The sequence below is a fragment of the Equus quagga genome, chromosome 4 (genome assembly GCF_021613505.1).
Source record: "Equus quagga isolate Etosha38 chromosome 4, UCLA_HA_Equagga_1.0, whole genome shotgun sequence".
NCBI classification, from domain to species: domain Eukaryota; kingdom Metazoa; phylum Chordata; class Mammalia; order Perissodactyla; family Equidae; genus Equus; species Equus quagga.
The window spans coordinates 112205324-112226498 of NC_060270.1; the positions used below are offsets into that span (position 1 = coordinate 112205324).

A 21175-nucleotide genomic window follows, 5' to 3' on the forward strand; every position below is an offset into this window, starting at 1 on the left:
CAGATTTCTGCTTGGAGATCTCCTCCAAACTCAACTAGGATTTGACCTCAGAATGGGGCAGTCATGTGGGGGCCTCTTCTCTGATTCAGAAGAGCTGAATTGCTCTTCTCTCCCAAAACATCTCCCTTAAACACACCCACCACCACCAATTCTGTTGTATTGATCTCCTTTGGGGCTGAAACACTAACTCTAAAATCTTCTTATATTCTTTCCTACTCTCTTTATAGTATAAACTTCATGGAATTTATCCTTCTAATTAAACCAAAGCTTTGGAATTCAAAAGCCTTTTCTGTCCCCAAACTGGTTATTGAAATAAAAAGTGATTTGATTTTCTGTGCCTTAGATTAAAAAAAAAACTATTTAGATACTCAGTTGGCTTCTTAGTTTCCTTCAGGTTTTTTGTGTCCTTGGGGTAATTCAGTGATCCTGAGTCAATGCAGGGGGCAGAGGGGCAGAATGTCACAGGGGCAATGAGATACATACTGTTTAATGTTTTAACCTACACTGGAAAGTAAAATGTAAATGAGTTGGTTTTACTTGTGGTCCAAGGGATCATCCAAGAAAAAAGCCTCTTGAACCTAAACATGAAGGTCTAAGAAAATACCCCTTTGCTTATCTCAGCAGATTCCTCGTCATCTGAAATGTGCCAATATCATTTTTCAAATGGAAATGATTGGGAGATCCTAATTTTTCAGCACTTCATGAGTAAAATAGATTTATGACTGAGGATATGGCTATATATTAGGTCTTTATAATAAATTGTGGTGAAAGAGAAAACTAAATCTGTTGGCCTTGTCCAGTTTCATCCTGATGAAATAGACACAAATATTCCAGGTCAATCTATGAAGGTAAAGGGGGTAACATTTAAGAAATTGTTTTGAACCTCTGAACTTTTAACTACATTTTGGAAAGGTTTCATGTGACATGAAAGGAGTCTAGTGATTTGGGTCAGAAAAATAAATTTGTACATTGCTTATTTAACATCTTTAAAGCCGTTTTTGTTGAAGAATATAGGACATATTTGAACTTCCATGAGAAAAAGAAAATAGAATATGTTTCCTAAATTCAAATTGTATCATACCTAAGTTAATCCACATTTTAACTGTTCATCAATGACAGAGAAACTGGAGACGGTGTGACATGCTTCAGTTGTTGGGTTCTTAGCATTCAGGCAAGCAATTGCATTTTGAACAGATTGGAATCAAATGAACAGATTATTGGACCACCTAACAAAACAGGCATCCCAGTAATCAATCTCTGAAATAATAAAAGCATGAATTAAATGTTTTTTGATCAATATTATTCACACAACTCATATCCTTAATGATAATGCTTAACTGAAAGAAAGACCTTTCTTCAAGGTTCATTTGCAATCCACAGAAAACTCTAAATTTGTTTTGACATCCCAGTGCTTCTGGAAAATACGAATCCTGTATTTCATTTTGTGGAATTAGAGCAGACTGCATAATAACATGCTCTTACATAGCACAGGCCACCTCTGCCTTTTCATTCTAAGTTTTAATAGGAGAAGACGTAGTGGGACTGGCAGAGGGGAAGGAGCCTTTGGAGTGAGGGGAGAAGAGCTGTGTGTATAATTCTTTTCCATTAATTGTGCTTGAGCCTTTTTTAAAAGTGTGCCTCTTACACAGAGATTCAAACAATGTAGGCGACTATTTGTCTGAAGCTGATCCTCCCTATTAATTCAGAGAACAGAGTTATAGTTACAGCTTCATTAACTAAATGGGGTTCTAGAGTTTTTCCTCTTCTAAAAGGATAATGTAGGATGTGCTTTCAATGCTTAAAAAAAACAACTAAATTCTAAAATTCAGTGGTGGAACAAATAAAAATTTCTATTAAGTCACATTTGGAGCACTGCAGAAGGAAAGGTCTGTTGACATGGTCTTCCTGAAATAACTGGTGTCAAGGCAGATCCATCAGCAGCCTGAGCTATCTGTGCAGTGGAGTGGCATCTTGAACTACAAAGACAGACAACTCGTCTCCACCACGTATTGTTGCCAGCAAATTTAGCAAGCTTGCAAAATGAGTCCTGTGGTGTTCAGCTCATTCTAGGCCTCTGGTAAGGATGGCAGTTCTTCCAGAGACCTGAACAATGCCATAATCATTTACCTATGTTATTTTGCCTTTAGAACTGACTGATCCTCCACAGGGGTTTCTGATGGTTGTTCAGAAATTGGAGAGTAGATGGCTGGAGAACCATTTTGCCAGATCCATACAGCAGTCGAGAGTTGGTCCTAAGTTTGAATAAAACAGAGGCTACATTATCCTGCCCCTGATCAACCACAATTGATAGCATAAAACTAAGATCTTTCATTTTTTTGGTCATTTTTGAGGCATAACAAACACAGCATTCCCCAGCTAATAGTATTAGCCAACTAATTTCTTTCAAGTGTGAGAAGGGGTTATAGAATCTTTGTTCTTTGAGATGTTGCTCAGTTGGAGGGACTGGCTTTAGTTACCCTGTATCTCTTTAAGTTACTCATTTGCATGTTTCCATTCATTGATTGACTCCTACTGTGTGTCAAGCATTATTCTAGGCACAATCTTTAGAGCAGTGAGCAAGACATATGATGATGGTAAAGTTTAAACCCAAGAAAGCCTCTTCAAAGGCACTTTTTTGACCCAAGAGCTCAATATCATCACTTCATAATGTCCATTGCTTTTGTGGAAAAGGAAATTTTTCTTTGTCTCAGTCATGTACCGTAGAGGGAACAGGAGCTTTTGGGTCCTTTGTTTGTAAAATTTCCGAGATGCTTCTTCCACTGGAGGTTACACAAGGACATTTAGGACATGACACAAGCTAGGTTTCAACCTTGTCACTCATTCTTAAACATGAACAATACTTGAAAGAGTTGAAAGTAGGGTAGCCTCCTGAAGAGGAACAACTCTTCAGATAAGTTTTTCTAAATGCCGAGTTATCTACTTTTGGTCCAACTGAATCTTATGATTCCTGAGTTTTTGCATACTTTAGAAAGGCTTGATTTCCTGCTAAAGTGTTTGCCAAAAGATGAAAAGTCCCACAGGAAAAAACACCCAATCAAGGGCCTGGCATCTTGTAGGTGCTTAATAAGTATTTATAGTCCAGAATCGGAGGCCAACCAGAACCTTATCAGAAGCCAAAGGTTGAGTTAAAAACAAAACTGGCTTTCTTCCCCCTAAGTGAATCCCTAGAATGATTCATTTCCGTTTCTGTAAAGTATGAGTACTAATCCTTAATTCATGGGGCTTTAGGGGGTCTAAATAAGATAACACTGGACAGTTCTTCATAAACAGTTAAGTTCTGTTCAAATAGAAAATTTATTGTGGGAAAAAAAACCAAGCCTGAGACCTCGATAAATTCTTATGTGTTGTGATCTTGTTGAATGGCGGCGACTTTTTTTTTTTTTTAAATACGTACTGTTTTGAACCTCTCAAATGAAAATTTTGAAAATCTTTTTGTTAAAAGTTCTTTCCCTGTGGGTAATTTTATACCTGTAGAAAGCAAAGGAAGCCCTCATCTTGAATAAAGTTAGTGCTAGATTTTGTGTATTGAAAAATCACAGAAGATTGGTTTCTGATATTTAGATATCTTCACCCATGCTGCTGTTTGGAACATGGGGCCCAGGAGTGTATTCAAAACAACTTGACTCACTCATCAGGTTGTCAGCCCAGTCTCTAAGCCATTTGGCCCCTTACTGCATTTTGGTGATTTTTATTAAGTTGAACTATACAAATTTGCTGATATTCAACCACTTTTGACCTACAAAAATGGCAATTTCATATGTTCAATCTAATATAATTATATTTTTGTTATTGAATGAGCGTTCATTTATCTGCTCAGTCTGACATAGACATCTGGAGGGCCGGGATTGTGTCTGATGTGTAAATTGAAGCCCGGAAGTCAGAGCTCAGACATTATAAAATATGAAATGTACACGTAAAATGTCTGTTCATGTGAGCTGCAGACACTATTACTGACACCCTTCGTGGAGACAATGCAATGGAAGTCATAGGTGCTTAAGAGTTTGAGGACACCCTAAGGGTGTACTCCTCACTCCCAGGGAGTGTTCAGCTCAAACTAGGTGCAACCCCAGGAATTCTGGTACCCTGAGTGTGCTGCATCCCCCCCCAGTCCCCTCCTTACCCCTTAGTGGTGCTTCCTTCCCTCATTACCTCACTTCCCTCTGCTAATGTCACCATTGTGCATTTACTGCTGCTTTTGCTTGCAGCTTACCCAATTGGAAGGGTTTAGGATATCCTACTGCACTGCTTTTCAAGACTTTTTTTATTGTATCCCATAGTGAGGTAACCCATAGTAGGAATACATTTTACATCACGACCCTGTGTACTCTACTGTATTACATATATAGATATATCCGTATCTATATATTCTACTTACCTTGCCAGGCCACTTCCCACTTTTGAGAAGCTGTCCATCATGTCGTTTTTGAAATGAGGATCCAATTAAACTTGTGGAGACTTTCATGCTTCGTGGGAGAGGGAAGAAAAATGCCAGCTCAATCATTAAGCTTTTTATCCCTCTTAAGCAGCTGTTGTTTGTATCGGTTTATGTTAGGATTTGTTTTCCTATTCCTGTTTCTGAGAGGCCACAACCTTGCAGACCATCCCCAAGATGGGGCTATGGCTTCAGGAACAAAGTTCTGAAACCCATATAATTAATTCTAGGCTGTAATGGCTCATTTCAGTTGCCGTGGAATCGTTTAGAATGACCATGAATGTCACCAGCAATCTGCCACTTTACACATGGATGTAGCCGGGTGAGGTTATTTATCTTTATACCTCTTTCTTATCCTAAAATGACTGTATCATTTTATCCTATCTATAAATTGAGATTAAAGTTTATCAAAAATCCTATGTAAAGCCATCTAACTAAATGTGGACTAGAGATTATGCTAATAGAATCAGCAGTTTGGGAATATTTAGGTTTTGATCAAAACTTTTGAAATATTTTGACTTTAACTCAATTATAAAATTTGTTATAAAACTTGTATTTTATTTCTATTAGAATTAAGAAAAATAAACACCACTCGCCTGCTTTAAGATTCAGATAACCTACTTATATGTGGCTTTTCTAGTGGCCCGCTACTTTTAACTCACAGAGAGTCACATATATTTTCTAGGGGCAAAAAGAGACAGTTACTTCTCTCTGTAAGGCCCCATCATTATCAGACTAGACTCTCTCGGGGCTGACACCCTCCTAATCAGGCAGGAACGAGAGGCACGAATAAGACTTTCTCATTCGGGTGACTTCAGAATGGATTCAGAATGCTGCTCAAAAGGGAAACTTCTGAATTCCCTTGCCTTCCATTTTCCCTGATTTTTGAGGTGTAGAGGCTCTCGACAGAGTGTTTTGATGGGTACGGGTGTGCTGTCTGCTGGTGAGAGAGCTGAGTCAAGTGAAATGTGGCAATCATAGGAAATTTCTTTTCAAGAACTCAGAGAAATGCCTCCCAGAGTCCAGGGTTAGCTGGAGTGTAGCGGAGGGCAAGACACAGAATTGAGATGATTTACCTCAGCTTCTGACCCGTTTTATATCCTTGAGTAAATCACTTAACCCCTCTGTGCCTGGGCTTTCAAGTGTAAATGGAAATAAGGCCCCCATTTCATAGACTTCACTTAAAGGGAGAGGATCCATGTTGACAGAAAGAGGAGACTAATTGCTTTTGGCACTTGAGGCGGTTCTAAAGAGGAGTTGCAACAATATTTTGAGATGACAGCATTATCGAAATAAGCAAGTGCTCGTCCAAGGCAAATGTATTTTAAAGCTAGTGTAAGTCCTTTGGATCTACAAAACACTCATTCAAAACTTTCCGTTTTACTCTTATGTGGTTGTTTAATCCTCCCAATAGTGCTGGGTGACAGTTGGTTCTTGTCCTATTTACGATTTTATGAATAAAGAAACTGAGGCTTAGAGAAGTTGATCACCTTGTTTCGAGTCACACAGCAGGGAAGTAGCAGAGCCCAGGTTCAGGTCTTCTGATGCTGGGTCTACCATTCTTCTCCTGGCACATCGCCTGCCTTCCATGTGATAGTAAAAGATAATAGAGGGCCCGGCCCTGTGGCCTAGTGGTTAAGATCAGCGTGCTCTTCTTCAGTGTCCTGGGTTCTGTTCCTGGGTGCAAACCTACACCACTCATCAAGCCATGCTGTGGTGGCATCTCACATACAAAATAGAGGAAGACTGGCTAAGATGTTGGCTCAGGGCTAGTCTTCCTTAGCAAAAAAAACCCACAAAAAGATAATAGAACTTCTCTATATAAAATAAATCCAATTTCTGAGAAAACTGGATAATTGAAATACCTATATTTAGTTTCTAAATTGCATCTCAGTTTCTAAATTTTCTTTATTCTCTACTGGAGTCAACTATTTATCTTTAATGTGTAGATTTTCATCTTGCTTCAACCTTATTGTTGCTATCATATACATTTGTTAGTTGTTAATGGTTTCACTGATACTTTTAGCACCTGTTCACAAAACTTTGCAGTCTTCTCTGTGCAAAACTATTATTCTTTTTTTAAAATATATGACTGACTGACTTCTGCTGAGTGATCTTAGCAGCATTGTTATGCCTGTGTTTGTAATTTACAACTTTTAGGTTAAGGAATTTTTCAAGCCATCTGGATAGCCCGCTAGTTGCCAGGCCCCCGTTGTATATACTTATGTTGTGCTATTTAATCCTTCTGGGGGTTCTGTTGTGAGCATACTGTCCTGCACAAGCACATAAAAGCTGTTGTTTCAGCAAACATGTCCTCCCTTTGCCATGAGTTGAATGTTGTGTTTTTGAAATCTTGTCTGAGAGGATGAAAAGCTGAGCAAATACTGGCTTTTCCTTCCAGCTTCACAAGCAGCAGTGGGGTTGCAAACCCTGTCTCATTCAGGCTGTCTTTGTCTATAAACAGTTCAGACTGACTGGGACCCATTTATTGAATGCCCATTTCTTGGGTACATTAGTCAAATGCAATTGATTGTTATAATACACCATCAGCTCAGGCGAGGTAATCAGGCTCTTTAATTGAAGACGCTGCTTTAGAGGACAGAGTGTAAATCATTGAATACAAAGTCCAATAATTTTTTCACAGTGAATACAACGTGTCTATGATTGCATCCTCAATACAGCCAGACAAAGGGAAGATGGCTGGTACTTAAGACTTGGCATTGGCGGATTGCCAAGAACCCTTTCCAAGATTCATCCTGTTTTCATCTTGTCTTGAAATGTTCTCATGTTTTCTTCTGAAACTTTGGTTCAGAGGGATGCTACTATGTATGTGCATACAAGATTACAATTAAAATATAAGAGAATTTATTAGCGAATACTTTGGAAGCCAAGACATCTCAGCTGTCATCCATTCATTCCCACCTTGGCATAGTCTTGAGACTGTATTTTATAGCAACTATCAGGGCAGCTCCAAGTCTTTCCTCCTTGGCCCTTCAGCTGTTACCCTCTTGTTCCTAATCTAACAATAGCATGTAATCATTTAGCGTAAACTAAAGATATGTACAAATGCAATGATTTAGAGAAAGATTTCCTTGTTGTTGCCAGAGAATTTAAAGAAAAGAGTTTAAAGGCCAGTCCAAGACCTGGACGACAAGCTGCTCCCTGCTCCAGCCAAGCCTTGCTCTCCCAGGCTTCTGTTTTCCCCTTGGTGGGCTGTGGCATTAACCAGACCCATCCCATCACATACCCTGGCCTGGCCCCTCAGATGAAAGACCTTTCCTTTCTTCTGCACTTGCTGCCCGCACCCGGGGAAACACCCAGCCAGGTGCTTGTTTGAAGCCCTTTCTTCATTCCTGCTTTTAAGTCCCTGGAGAGCATTAGATAAGAGGGACCTTCCACCTTGGGAGAGTAGTGAATCTCCTAACTGTTGAAAAGGTGGTGCTGTATGATTCCAAACATAAAAATCTGCAATATGAATAGATCCTCATTAGTTTTTGTTCTCTTGCTCTAAGATGATTCCTAAGAATAGGGGCAAATAGACTCTATGAAACTTTGTCTGTGACCCCTCCATGACTCAACCAGCATCACTAATTTGCTGTGGGAGTCAGGCTTTCAATCTGTTAGAATAAATTATTGAAGTTGCTGCTCTTTGCATTAGAATCTGCACTTCCAGTGAATTAATTCTATACCCACCTTGTGTGAAAAACAAAGCCTGAGGTTAGAGAGGCAGTAACACAGAGCTAGAGATGGGGGAGTCATGCTGTGGCTGTTTTTCCTCCCTCATTTTTGTCTAGGTCCTTCTGGCCCAACCTCCTTGTCTATCTACAGGGTTTCCTCCCCCAATTTTCTCTTTGCCCCACTCACCCACAAAGTCATGATGAATGGTTGCTGATGGACCCATTCACATTCTCACCTTTTCCCTCACCTTAAGACATTCTGATGTCCATGTGAGGTTGTATCTGGAAGGATTCTGTGCTCGCCGACTGCTGGAGACTTATTTCTAGTCTGTTAATTTCCAGGAAGGGCTAAAACCACAGCTGGGGCACATGGTGACTTTCCAGATTGCAGTGTGATTATTCCTGTGGTTGACATCCAAGTCTGTAGCACCTGGATGAGAAGTTTTCCACATTACATCCCCCTCTCAAATAAAGAAATCTAGTATCTTGTCAGTCAACAAGGAAAGACCACTAGCTAGAAAAATGGGTAAATGAAACATATAGGCAACTCACATAAGACAAAATATAAATGGCGAGTAAATATGTAAATATCACTAGTAGTCATTAAAAAACAATTAGATAATGCTCTCTTCACTTGTCAGATTGGCAGAAATGGAAATAATTGATAAATATCCAGTGTTGAGGAGGCCGTGGCTCTGTTGGCTGGGGTACAAATATGAGTCACATTTTGCAGCTGAGTTAGCAGTATCTATACAAATTTAAAATGTATACACCGTTTGGGACAAACATTTCCAGGTCTGTATATTTATCCTCTGGAAATACTTGCATATGTTCACAAAGATATATGTATAAGAGTCTTCTTTTCATCATTGTTTGTAATAGCAGATCAAATCATTGGGAAAACCTTAAATATCTGTCAGTAGGGGACTGGTAGAATAAATTATAATTCATCCATAACTTGAAATACTACAGAGCTGTTTCAAAGCTAAGGGAGATCTGTATAGAGTGATACGGAAAGATCTCCAAGCTACATTGTTAATTCAGAAACAGGAAGCTGCAGGACAATGCATATTGATCTGATTCCATTTGTTTTTTAAAATGAACCTAAAGCCATAGATCTGTCTAGGTACTTAGATACATAAGTAAGTGCACAAAGTTCTGAATAACACATACCAAACTAATAACAGTGAAGAGGAGAGAGGAATTGGGGCGAGGATGTGAAGTAGGACTATTAACTTTTTGCTCTGGATACTGCTAATCATTTAACTTTTTTATCATGAGAATGTATTATTTGTGTAATTCATTAAACATATAAAAATAGGAAAATTGCAACGAAGTTTTCTGGGAAAAGCACATTGAATGGCTTCCCAAAGAGACTGTTCAGGAAACCAAAGGTGGGCGTAATGGAAGTTTTTCCTTTTTTATTTTGGTAGCGGTTGGTCTATTTATATAGCGAAGCAGAAGAGAGGTTTTTTTCCATATGCTTTTCGGGAAACATACCTGCATGGCCTGCAGATGAGGTGGGCATGGTACACAGCGAGTCAGGGCAGCCACGTACCGGCAGATTGAAGAGAGTGGGGAAATCTCATGCCCACCTGCTGGTTGGAACCAGAGATTCCATCATTAAAGTTGGGTAAACATAAAGTGTTACTCATGTCCTACTGTCCCTCCCTGCTGCCCCCACAGCTTGGGTGGACTTAGAGCTCAGGGAAGCTTAGGGAGGCTCAGGAGTCAGGGCTATTATTAGTTTCGCTAGAGCTTGAAGTCTATACAAAGCTCTTCTCTAGGCTGCTAAACACCAGACATAACATTACATCTTCCTTGACACCAGGTTACCTTCCATAAGTGCACCTTGTACAGCAATTAGTTGTGTGTATGTCAGCTTCCCCCTGGAGTTGTGTTTTCTTATCTCTGTGTCCCCAGCACCCAATACAGTGCCTGATACACTGTAGCTGCCCAGGAAATGACTGTTGAATGCATGACAAGAAGTCTGAATTCCAAATGACTGATTTATAAATGAACTTTTGAAAACTGGGGTTTGCCCGTGGTTGGATATGAGAGAAAGGCCCAGAAGCACAACAGTTAAAAACTGGTGCAGTGAAATCTTAGCCATATGGCCAACTGGTTCATTATCTTGGCTTTGGAGTAAATGGCCTATGTTCAAATCCTGGCACCTTCACTTACTAGCTAGTGACTTGGGCAAGTTTCTTAACCTCCCCAGGCTTCAGTTTCCTTGTCTGTAAAATTGAGATGCTGAAATTATCTACCTCGTGGGCTGGTGGTTAGGATCCAGTGAGATGATTAATGCAAAACTTTTAACAAAAAGGTCTGGCACACACACAAGTTCATTCATTGTTCATTCTTAGCCATTGTTATTATCCAGACCCTTCAAGATATAAGTCATTGTAGTTGGTCAAGTTTTCCGAATACTGCTGTAAACACCCAAGTGTGTCTTATTTAACTAATTTTGAAATAGAGGTTTTAAAAATGGATTCTCTTTCCTGAAACAATATGATGAGCATCATAATTTTAAACCCAGGAACGTTATCATAAGCAGTCATTATTGTCCTGTGCATAATACAGAGATGCTGCCCGAGCTCATAGAGGTGTGTGCAGTTGTCATGCTTTCCAGATGCTCCGCTTTTGGAGTTCTTCTGGCTGACCTTCCTACATGGTTAGCTGCCAATTCTTACTACTCTCAATGGCCTACTTTTAGTACCTTCTCTCACCTCTATAATTTTCTTTTCTAATATGCTGTGTTCATGGGAAGCAGACAACCAAGCATGTTTTAATTGTGTATAAATAAGAGTAGCTTGATGCAGCTCTTCATGAATAAAGTGAGTGATTTTTGCAGTTTCCATATTGGTTATCTGCTATTTGACATCAATAGTCCATATATTTCAGACAGATGAAGTCTTAGCATACACGAATATGTTTTATTGTATTTTCTATTCTACAGTTTTAACTGGAATTTAACATAATGCCCTTGAACTGGGCTAAAGCTTTTAGCATTTCCTCTAAACAGAAGGAAGTGATCTGTGCTACTGGGTTCAAGTCCAGGATCAGCAACTTAATTTCACATTTTCTAAGAGGGAATATAAGACTGGCTCTCAATTGTCAGTAGGGCTTAAATGAGATAGGCCTATGTTAGTCTAAGTGGAAGTGCTTTGTTGTTATAAAGTGCTGAAATTTTATTATTAGCATTAGTATTACTGCAACACATTTGCAGTTTTTTATTGTACCTCCGTGGATCCGGATTTTTGAGAGAGAATACTGTTTATGCCTTATCAGAGGAATTCATCGGTGGCCTTTAAATGAAGTACCTTAATTTAAACATTTTATAAGGCCATGTGAAGCTGCTGTCTGGTGGATGATGGAGGAAGGTGGGGGATGGGTAATGAAAAATGCCACCCTTTGGTCTTCAGTGAGCCGGGAAGAGGGGGGACATCCCTTTCCCGAGTAGATTTTGCCCATCAGCTCTTTTGTACATACAGATGGAAAGCGTTAAAATACATATGTGATGTGTTCATGGACTTTCACAGGGGGCTGTTGATAATTAAGTAGATGTAGTATTTTTCTTCTAAATTTATATTAAATTCCTCAAATTAAATTTATTAAATTTATTTCTCGACTAACTTTCTGCCCTGGGGTGCACAGTATGAAATGCTTAGAGATTATTTAGCTAATGTTCTTTTTCTCAATTTTGAATTTGTTCTAGCTGACACTTTTTCTCTCTCTCTCCTATTCATTTCCTAATCTCTTTAAACCTCCGCGGGTATCCACCTGAAATGAATTCCTCTTTGCAGTCCTGTGTCCTCTGGGGCTGGTTAACTCCATGGATGCCTTGACTATGGACCCAGTTTTGCTTTTATTGTACAGTTAATAGGCCCCACAAAAAGCCTGTTTAACTCTGCTGTTTAATGGAGTGCAGGAGCGTTAGGGAGATGTCTAGGACTAAAGTTTGTGTCTCTGAAAGACAGGGAAGCTTAATTTCAACCACAAAGAAGTTCAAAATGCACTATGAGAAGCCGCCAGAGGAGAAAGAAGGAGGGGGCCATGTGCTGTGAGGGAAGCATGTGGAATCTAGAATCTCAAGGTCTGTTTTTACATCTTGGTCCTGCGATTTATGACTGTGTGAGTCCCTTAGCGTTGTGCAAGTCACTTCATCTCCGAGACTCAGTTTCTTCCTTGGTGAAAGTAGGGATATCTGTATTGTAAGGGTGAGTAAAGTTGAAATGGGATAACACATGAAAGTGCTCTACAAATTGTAAGGTGCTAGCAAATGTTTGTGTTATCATCGTCATCATCGTAACTTGTTAAGAAGACATATGTGAGATGCGAGAATTCTGAAGTGCTGGCTATTTGGAGCATCACGCTGTTTTCCTGCTTTTAGTTGCTTCAAGTCAAATTGTTGCATCTACTCATGTTACATCATTAAATTTTAAACTTGTTAACTTCTGATCCTCCACTGATTTGGAAGGATGGAGTGGGGCACAGAAGCAATGACGAAGCATATGGTGAGATGACAGGATAGGCCAATTTTAAAGCAGTATGTTTAATATGTATAAAAAAGAAGCTAACTTGAGCCATCCCTGGTGGCCTAGTGGTTAAAGTTTGGTGCTTTCACGGCTTCAGCAGCCGGGGTTCAGTTCCCAGGGGTGGAACCACACCACCCATCTGTCAGTAGCCATGCTGTGGCCACAGCTCACGTAGGAGAACTAGAAGGACTTACAACTAGAATATAGAACTATGCACTGGGGCTTTGGGGGAAAAAAAAAAAGGAGGAAGATTGGCAACAGGTGTGGCTCAGGGCAAATCTTTCTCAGCAGAAAAAACAAAAAGGAAGCTAACCCAACCTTGAGGATACACCTTTTCTGCCAAGAGGCTAAAAACATTCATGTCAGAGATGGATGAAGACTCTTAAAGGAAAGACCAGCTCATTGGTCAAACATAAAATAGAAGGGAATTAGGGCCTGGCATTAGGAAGAAGTCATCTGGGTAAATATCTGGTGAAGTTTTTACCCAGAAGATGTTTCTGTTCTCTTAAAAGAGATTTTCAGAAAAGGTGGGTTTGGTTGGATGCCTACTCCAGTTAGCAGTGTCTGAGAGAGAACATAAGCTACAGAATCAACTCAAGCATGCTTTCTCAGGACTGCAGAAAACCCAACCCAAATCCAGCCTCAGACAGTGTGAAAATGAGATGCAAAATATGGTGTGGGAGAACGCAAGAGTATCAAGTCCTTCCTTAACTTGTATTTAGGTTAAGAAAAGAACAAACCGTGGATGAGAGTCATTTCTGAGTAGAGAAGGGCAATGATATATATAGTCAGTGAAATAATTGGACTCACGGAGTTGGGACAGCAGCTGTGGTACCAGACCAATTTTTGTCTTCATCGATTAGGCTTCTTCTCGTGACTTAACTGTCGCCACAGCAATTTTGCTACAACCGTGACCTGTGATCACAGTGTTTAAATTCTACTATACCCATGTAACTCCACCCCAGGACCAGGGAACCAGCAGTGAGCTGTTAAAATGTATGAAGCTGCTCCTTGCTGGGAGGCCACTCCGGCAGCAGCGTCTCCGAGTTGGAAGCCATGAAAATGGTTTGAAATATTTTACCTTCAGAAACAAGACCTTAATCTCATGTTGACCTTGGACTGTAATTTGGGTAACCAGCACTTTTCTTCCCCATTTGCAGCAGCGAGGTAGATTGGTTAGAAAACCTGTGTTTGCAGTCGTAGGTAGTGTTCGCGCGTTGCAATCTACTTGCCTGTCTTGGATTAACGTTTGCGATGTCAGTGCTGAGTCTGCCCAGAAGATACACTTTTTCTTGAAGGAACTCATCTGAGGTCGCCTCTGGCTTTCTCATGCCACTGTGTCAGGCAGCATTTTCTTATTCATGCTTTATCTAGCCACAGATCCAGAAACATTCCCCCTTAACATAGACATTCTCTGCTTGCATTTGAGCCATGCCTGCTCCATTCCTACCATACTCCAGAAGAGTTTTCAGAAAATAAGGTAGAGCTGGTGTGCAGCTGGTACACACCTGTAAGCCTTGAAAGAGTTTTTAAGGTCAAGGTCCATCCTGAATGATCAGTGCCTTTGCTGTTTTGGTTGTTAAATATTTTGAATGTGGCTCCTGCGACATGGCATTAATTTTGTCAGATAAAGTATATACGAAATATACTTCAGCTTGGCAAACTTCAGTCTTTGACAAAAAGAGAGAAATCTATTTAGGAGATTTTGACAGAATTTGAAAATAGTTTTGTATTTTTCTTGATTTATCTATGTTCTGCTGAAACCGAAAAGTCACTTTTAGCAAACACTGTCAACACCCAATTCCATATACCCTTGGCTCATTACTGAGTTCATCTGCAGCTACAGTGGCCTGTCCCCCTGCACCGGACATCTTCCCACCTCAAGCACCTGTGTCTCTCTACTTCTGTCTGAGGATTTCCTTCAGTGATGGGGGACCTTCACAGCCAAAGAGCCAGCTCAAAAGTGTCAGGGATTTGATCCTCCCAGGGGCAACATTCAACAGATGAGAAGGCGGGGGTTAGTGGACAAATACCCCAACTTCCTCATCCCTTCATGGGAGAGTGTTGAGGTGTGTTCGACTGACTTTCTCAATGGCTCCCCAGCAGGATGGAGTCTCAATTCCCCACAATGGTAATGCACTCATTAATATACCCATTATTGACTTTTCTCTCTTTCCTGCCTCACTTTGCCCACTCTCTTCCATGTGCTTCCTGACATTGCCTCCCACATACCCTGCCTGAAGCCAAGATGTTTCTCCAAGTCTGTTTTCAGTGGAAGCCTAACTAAGACAGAATTTTCCCCTGACCTACTGATTTAGGTTCCCAGCTTGTCTCTCTACATGGCTTCTTGCCACCAACACCTCTAGATCCGTTAGAAATGCAAATCAATCAGGTCCTACTCAAGCTGCAAACCTTTAATGGTTTCCTCTTGCCTTAGAATAGAATCCAAGATCCCTGACTCAGCCTAGCCCCCTTGAGTGGCCTGACTGCTTCTGTCCTTCAGCTGCATCTGAGTCCCACTCGGCGCTTCTCTCTGTTCCTCATCGCCCCTCACTTCTGCTTCCTGCACTGCCTTCTTGGATGTTGCTGGCATAGTCCAGTCCTTCTAACATTTGTTCTTAGAGAACCCTGTGCTTTTCCTTCATAGAGCTTTGCGTACTTGCAGTGATGTCACCTATTTTCAGTGATGTATTTAATGTCTCTCTTTCTCTAGATGAGGGATCTGCAAACCATTACAGTTTTATTGGAATACTGCCACACCCGTTTATTTACATATTATCTATATCTGCTTTTGTGCTACAACTATAGAGTTGAATATTTGCAACAGAAATCATAAAGCTTGCAAGGTCTAAAATATTTACTATCTAGACCTTTACAAGAAAGTTTGCTGACCCCTCCTCTAGACTATGAACTCTTTGAGAGCAGTCTCTCACTCGCTTTTGTGACCTGGCACCCAGCACAGTCCCTGCCAAAAAATAGCCGTAATATAAATATTTTTTTATTCTCTGACTTGAAACAAAGTTTTTGTGAATGTTGCCCTTCTTCCTTCCTTATTGTTTGCCCCTTGTCTTGTGAATTTTGTGTGTGTGTGTGTGGCAGTGCTGTACATAGCAAGTAAAATATTTCCAGACCTCTATGAGCACGTAGTGCCACCTTTTTATAGCTCTTTATCTGACAGAGTCAGATTCCTACCTCTGTTGTAGTGTTTACTAGTTTTATAGGCAATGCTTTTACTAAAGATTAAAGATTTTACTATTCTGTTTTTTTTTGACCAGGTATTTCAGACCAAGTGGGACATGATGTACTGTGTTAAGTGTATTCCAGATGCTTACTTGGTTGAAAAGAATCCAACTTCTGTATTTTCTTGGGAAGGCATGCCCTGGTAGATTTGATTTGAGGATATCAGAGTATAGTGAAGTAAAGAAAATTAATACCTTCTATTTTAATGATTCAGTGTGTGAAAATGTCCATACACCATCCTGCTGTTACCATTTTTAGCATGCAAATTTTATTATCTCACTCTTAGAAAGAAATTCATATTTCCCTAAGCATCTCTGTAATGCCCATAGGAAACTCTGCAATCTGGTTTCCAACTTGCCTTTATAATCTTATCTCCTGTTATGCTCTAGAATAGGAGTTGTAAAACTGTGGTCTGTGAGCCAAAGCCAGACTGCTGCCTGTTTTTGTAAATAAAGTTTTATTGAAACACAGCCACAATCATTTACTCACATATTGTTTATGGCAGCTTTTGTGTTTTAATGGCAGAGGTGAGTAATTGCATCTGAGACTTTATGGCCTGCAAGGCCTAAGATATTTACTCTCTGTCCCTTTATAGAAAAACATTTGCTGATCCCTGGTCTAGGAAACACCTTACATTAACCATGACCATCTGCTTTCACCGTTTCCTCTGCTTGCCAAACTTTTTCATGCCTCTGAGCCTTTGCACATACTGTCCCCTCTGCCTGGAAGACCATGCCCCCCTTTCCTGCTTAGAAAGCTCACACCAGCCATCAAGGCCCTGCTTGGTTTTCATCTCTTTTTTGCCTTTTCTGAGCTACCACAGCACATTCTCAAAATGTGTATTAAAGTCCTTATCATTGCTATTTGTATCATAATTCCTGGTTTTCTGTTTATCTCCTACCAGAGTATGAGCTGTAGAGGATAGAGTTCTATGTCTTTATTCAGTGCATCACCCAAGTGCCTGGCACCAAGTAGATGTTCAGGAAGTGACTGATTAATATCTGAGTGTTGCATGTTATTAACCCTTGCACAAGAAAGGTTAAGCAGACACATACTGGAGTTGGAGGAATTATAGAATTTTTAACTGTGAGGTGTTTAGGAATTAGTTTTGTCCTACTTTTTGCCCGTCCTGCCCATATAGATGAGAAAACAAGCTGAGGCTCAATGAGGGGACTTGCCCAAGCCGACTGAGCTCTCCTGAATCTCAATCCATTACCCCTTCAATTGTGCAGGACCACCTCACAGACACCCGTCAGTCGGGGCTCACTAGACACAGGTTATTAATTGGAGAGTGAACTGCTTAGTAAAGTTGTTAATACTTATTTCCATGATGAAGGAAGCCGGGTATTTACCGGTGGACTCACCTCTAGTAGTTGGAAGCAGGGTTGGAGAAGTTTGGTATTAGGTCTTTCTTTCATTTGCAGACAAATAAGTTGATTCTCAGTCTCCATCAATTTTTTTCCTTTGGAAAATGAAGATAATTCTCAGTCCCTGATGTCTCTACCTTATCTGTAAATTCTGAATGTTTTTAAAGCTACTTTGAATCTGTAATGGCCTTTGCAGTAGCAGCTTTATGACCTGGCTTGTTACAATCAACTTAATATTTTAACTTAATATTTCTCCTTTTCTGTGAAAGATCAAATTTGAAATGGAAAGCAGCATTCTTCAAGAGTTTCCCATATTTATCTGAGTGATGGTGATTTCATGTTGCTAGAGCCAGTTAACTGCTGGATGTTTCATATTCTCCAGCTGCCTAATGGGGAGAATTTGATCTGGCGAAGAGCCCAGTTGTCCATCTTCCTGGGGCTGGTAACTGCTTATGGGGTAATACGGATGAGCTTTAATCGACTTCCTAGACACCTCTTCTCTGAGGGGAAGAAGAGGAGAGGAGAGGAAAGAGCAAGTGCTGACGAGCAATTCCTGAAATTGATAGGTAGTTTGTACCTAATGTTAAATAACAGGAAAATCATGTTTATCATGTCAAAGATCTATCTGAATGAGAACTCACAAACTAGAACCTCTCTTTTAATATTTATAGAGTTTCATTTTAAGGGTTGTGGCACTCATATTTTTTTCCTTACTGTCTAACTGGCAGAGATCATATGACACTGGCCATTTTCAAGTTAATGGGCTTTTAACATCTTTCAGGCATGTTTTAAAATGAAAGAAATCCATTTTTGCTGGATTTCCATTGTTCAAGCTTTGGCAATAATGCTTACGTATGGTAATAATGTCAATAAAGAGGTCTTGTTTGCTTACAAACAGATTTCAATTGTTGAGAGACCAAATTATGTCCTGTTGCTAGAAACACGGGCAGTATTTGGTCTCTGTTCATCAAGCTACTTTGTAATTAGGATCGCATCCAAATAACAAGAGCCTCTTCTCCCATGGAGGTCATTTCAACTTGCAATTTCCACTGACAGAACAAGGTTTCACAAGAAGACATGTCTATACTCAAGGATGAGCTTTAATCCAATATATATGTATACAGATATGCATGCTAACCAGTACATCTCAGATTGTGTCTGGCTTGCTACTTTTTAAAGTCGGTCAGCAAGGAAAATTAAAAAAATATGGATAGGCATTTTGTAAGATTCAGATCAAAGCCAATATTTAAGCTTCTAGATAATAAGTGGCTTCTCTTAGCAGATTTTGAGAAGGAAAACATCCGACAGCATGCAAAACTCTTTACGTTTGGTCTGTACATCTGGGATTATATCCACCAGTTTGGGGGAAACACCTCATGGTGCCCTGGGTGTTTTTCTGTAGCCCTAGGAGAAAAAAGGATATATGCCTCACTATTTACAACTGTCAAGCTAAAAAGCCACTAGGGCCAACTCTTGCAGCACTGAAAGCAAGACTTCAACGAGTGTCATAATGATAAACAGTGAACAGAGAACGTGGAAGGAAGGCAGGTCCGACTTGAACCGAGAGTGATTTAGAGGGTTTTTATTTAGGCAGCTGAGGTTCTGACGCCAGATCCTTGACTTCGTCCGAGGACAGCTGATGGTGACTTTTGTAGTGGCTCTATTTAAGGGGAGGAAGTTTGATGACTGATAAGAGGCAAGGCACAGAGACAGGAATTGGATGACTGGCGAGAGCCATTTCCACGGCTGTCCTTGGGGACCACTGGGAGACATTTTGTTAACTCTTCTGCCCTTTTTTAGGAAAATAGATTTCGAATTAGGCAGTACTACAGGAGATGCTTAAAGCATTTTTTTCACTATAAAGTTAGAGTTTATCTAAGTGAATCTTATTTTGAAGAATGATGATTGGTTATTTTTTGAGGCATTATTTCCCTACTTCTGCAAGTAAGGAAGCCAGTGAAGGGGATTTAGGGTCTCATGCATTTAGAACTTCATCCATTAAGACTTTCTGCTCTCAGTGCTAATCAACCAGGGTACCGATTCCCTCTTCCGTCGTTCCTACCCCACGTGTCTGTTCACCGGACACATGTTACAAGGCATGTGGAAGTCTGAAATGCCTAGATCTTTAAACCAAGAGAGACAGCTTAACAAGAATCGGTGAGAAGCAGGGAGGGAGTGCTCTGAGAATAATCCTGCAAATAGTTCCTGCTGTGTCTTAGCCTGCAGAGGAGAGGGCAGGTCTCACCATCCCTGTTCTTTCACTCAAGACTGGGTGCATCATCTGCAGGCACCCAGCGCGAAATGGAAACTTGGGGACTTTTGTTTAAAAATCGTTAAGACTTTCAAGATGGCAACGGCAGAGCATTAAACCAAGTGCTGGGCCCTTGTGAACGTGAGTGCCTGTCTGCCTGCACAGGTCGTTCATCCATGAAGCCAGCCTTGATTTTATTTCCTTCCTTACCTAAGATCTTACCTGATCTTAATAAGTTTTGCCCTGTGACATCTGTCAGATAGTAAATTTTAGGTGGGTGTGCCTGGTGTTTTCTGATTTCTCTCAATATCTTGACATACATTTTGTCTCCTTTTCCTCGTATTCCTTCTCTTCCTCCTTTTTTTCTATTTATTTTTTAAAAAAATAGACTTTATCTTTTAGAGCAGTTCTGGCTTCACAGCAAAATTGAGCAGCAGGTACAGAGATTTCCCGCATCCCTCCTGCCCCCACACGTGCACAGCCTCCCCATTATCAACAGCCTCCACAGAGTGGGACCTTTGTCACAATTGATGAGCTTTCATCGACACATCATTATCACCCAGAGTCCAAAGTATACATCAGGCTTCACTCTTGGTGTTGTACTTTCCAGGAATTTGGACCAATGTATAATGGCATGTGTCCACCATTATGGTATCATACAGAGTACTTTCACTGCCCTGAATATCCTCTGTGCTGCTTTTCTCAAAAGATATTTAATTTAGAAGCCAGCTTTGATTTCTGCTTTTGTGTCCCTTTTCCTCATCTCACTGCCATGACATCTGTTTATCTCAAAATTCTGGACCAGTATTAAACTAAAAGGCTTATGTTGGAAAAGTGAGACTGATTTCAAGAAACAAAGGGCCAAATTCATTGACAGTTGTTCTGCGGGTGGGAGCAGAAGCAGATGGGATGCATCAAATGAGCGTGCACGTGCGTGGAGGAGGGATGGGGCACGCGCCTGACGTCATCCTTACCAAAGAAAGAGACAGCGTGGTACGGAGGTTCAGGTAAAAACTCACAAAGGCACTGCAGTTGGTCTGTCCTTTTTCCAGCTGGCATAGAAAATTCTAGCAACAATGAATGCAAGGAGCTTTATCAAATACACTTGGAGAAAGCTAAGTAGTAGAAGTTTGCTGTCATTTGCAGTGGGTTCCCCCAACATATAAAGTAGATGGGAATTCTTTCTAATCAGAGGCCAAGAGAGGGGAGAGGAAGCTGTTGTTAAACGATTGAACTAACTCAGGTCAGCAAGTCCCCCCTCCTTTCCTCTTTGCTGCTCCTTTCACTCATTTTTATAAAGTGAGCATCAAGACCAAGTTACGTGGTGAAAAGAAGTCACAGTGAGTGGGAGAGGATATATGGCCATTCTCAGCCCTCTTTTTGCCCTGTGAATGGCAGGGGATTAAGGAAAGGAAGAGGGTGGGAGTCACGGCTGGTTGAGGAGAGATGTATAAATCTTAAATATTACTGAGCTGGCAAAGTCCCCTGTTTTTCTGGGAACTCTATCCCCAAGGTCCACCCAGGACATCCTCATGGCCCCATTAAGCACTTTCTTTTCATCAATTAATGGATTGTATTTTGGAATAAGGTTTTTATTTAGCTGCATAATGCGGAAAAATATGATGAAAGACTATCTACCTTTGCTGCCC

General features: G+C 40.5%; 1 protein-coding gene across 8 annotated transcripts in view; it reads left to right on the forward strand.

Moving 5' to 3' along the window:
• RAPGEF4 (Rap guanine nucleotide exchange factor 4) overlaps positions 1-21175 on the forward strand; it is a 296243-nt gene that overhangs the window by 113199 nt on the left and 161869 nt on the right. Inside the window, exon 2 of one of the 8 annotated variants that reach the window (XM_046658763.1) lies at positions 4704-4775. The exons of the other annotated variants lie outside the window; for them this stretch is intronic. Coding sequence (XP_046514719.1) covers positions 4734-4775 — 42 coding nt within the window. The 5' untranslated portion in view covers positions 4704-4733. The remainder of the gene's footprint in view (positions 1-4703; positions 4776-21175) is intronic. 8 annotated transcript variants of the gene reach the window in all.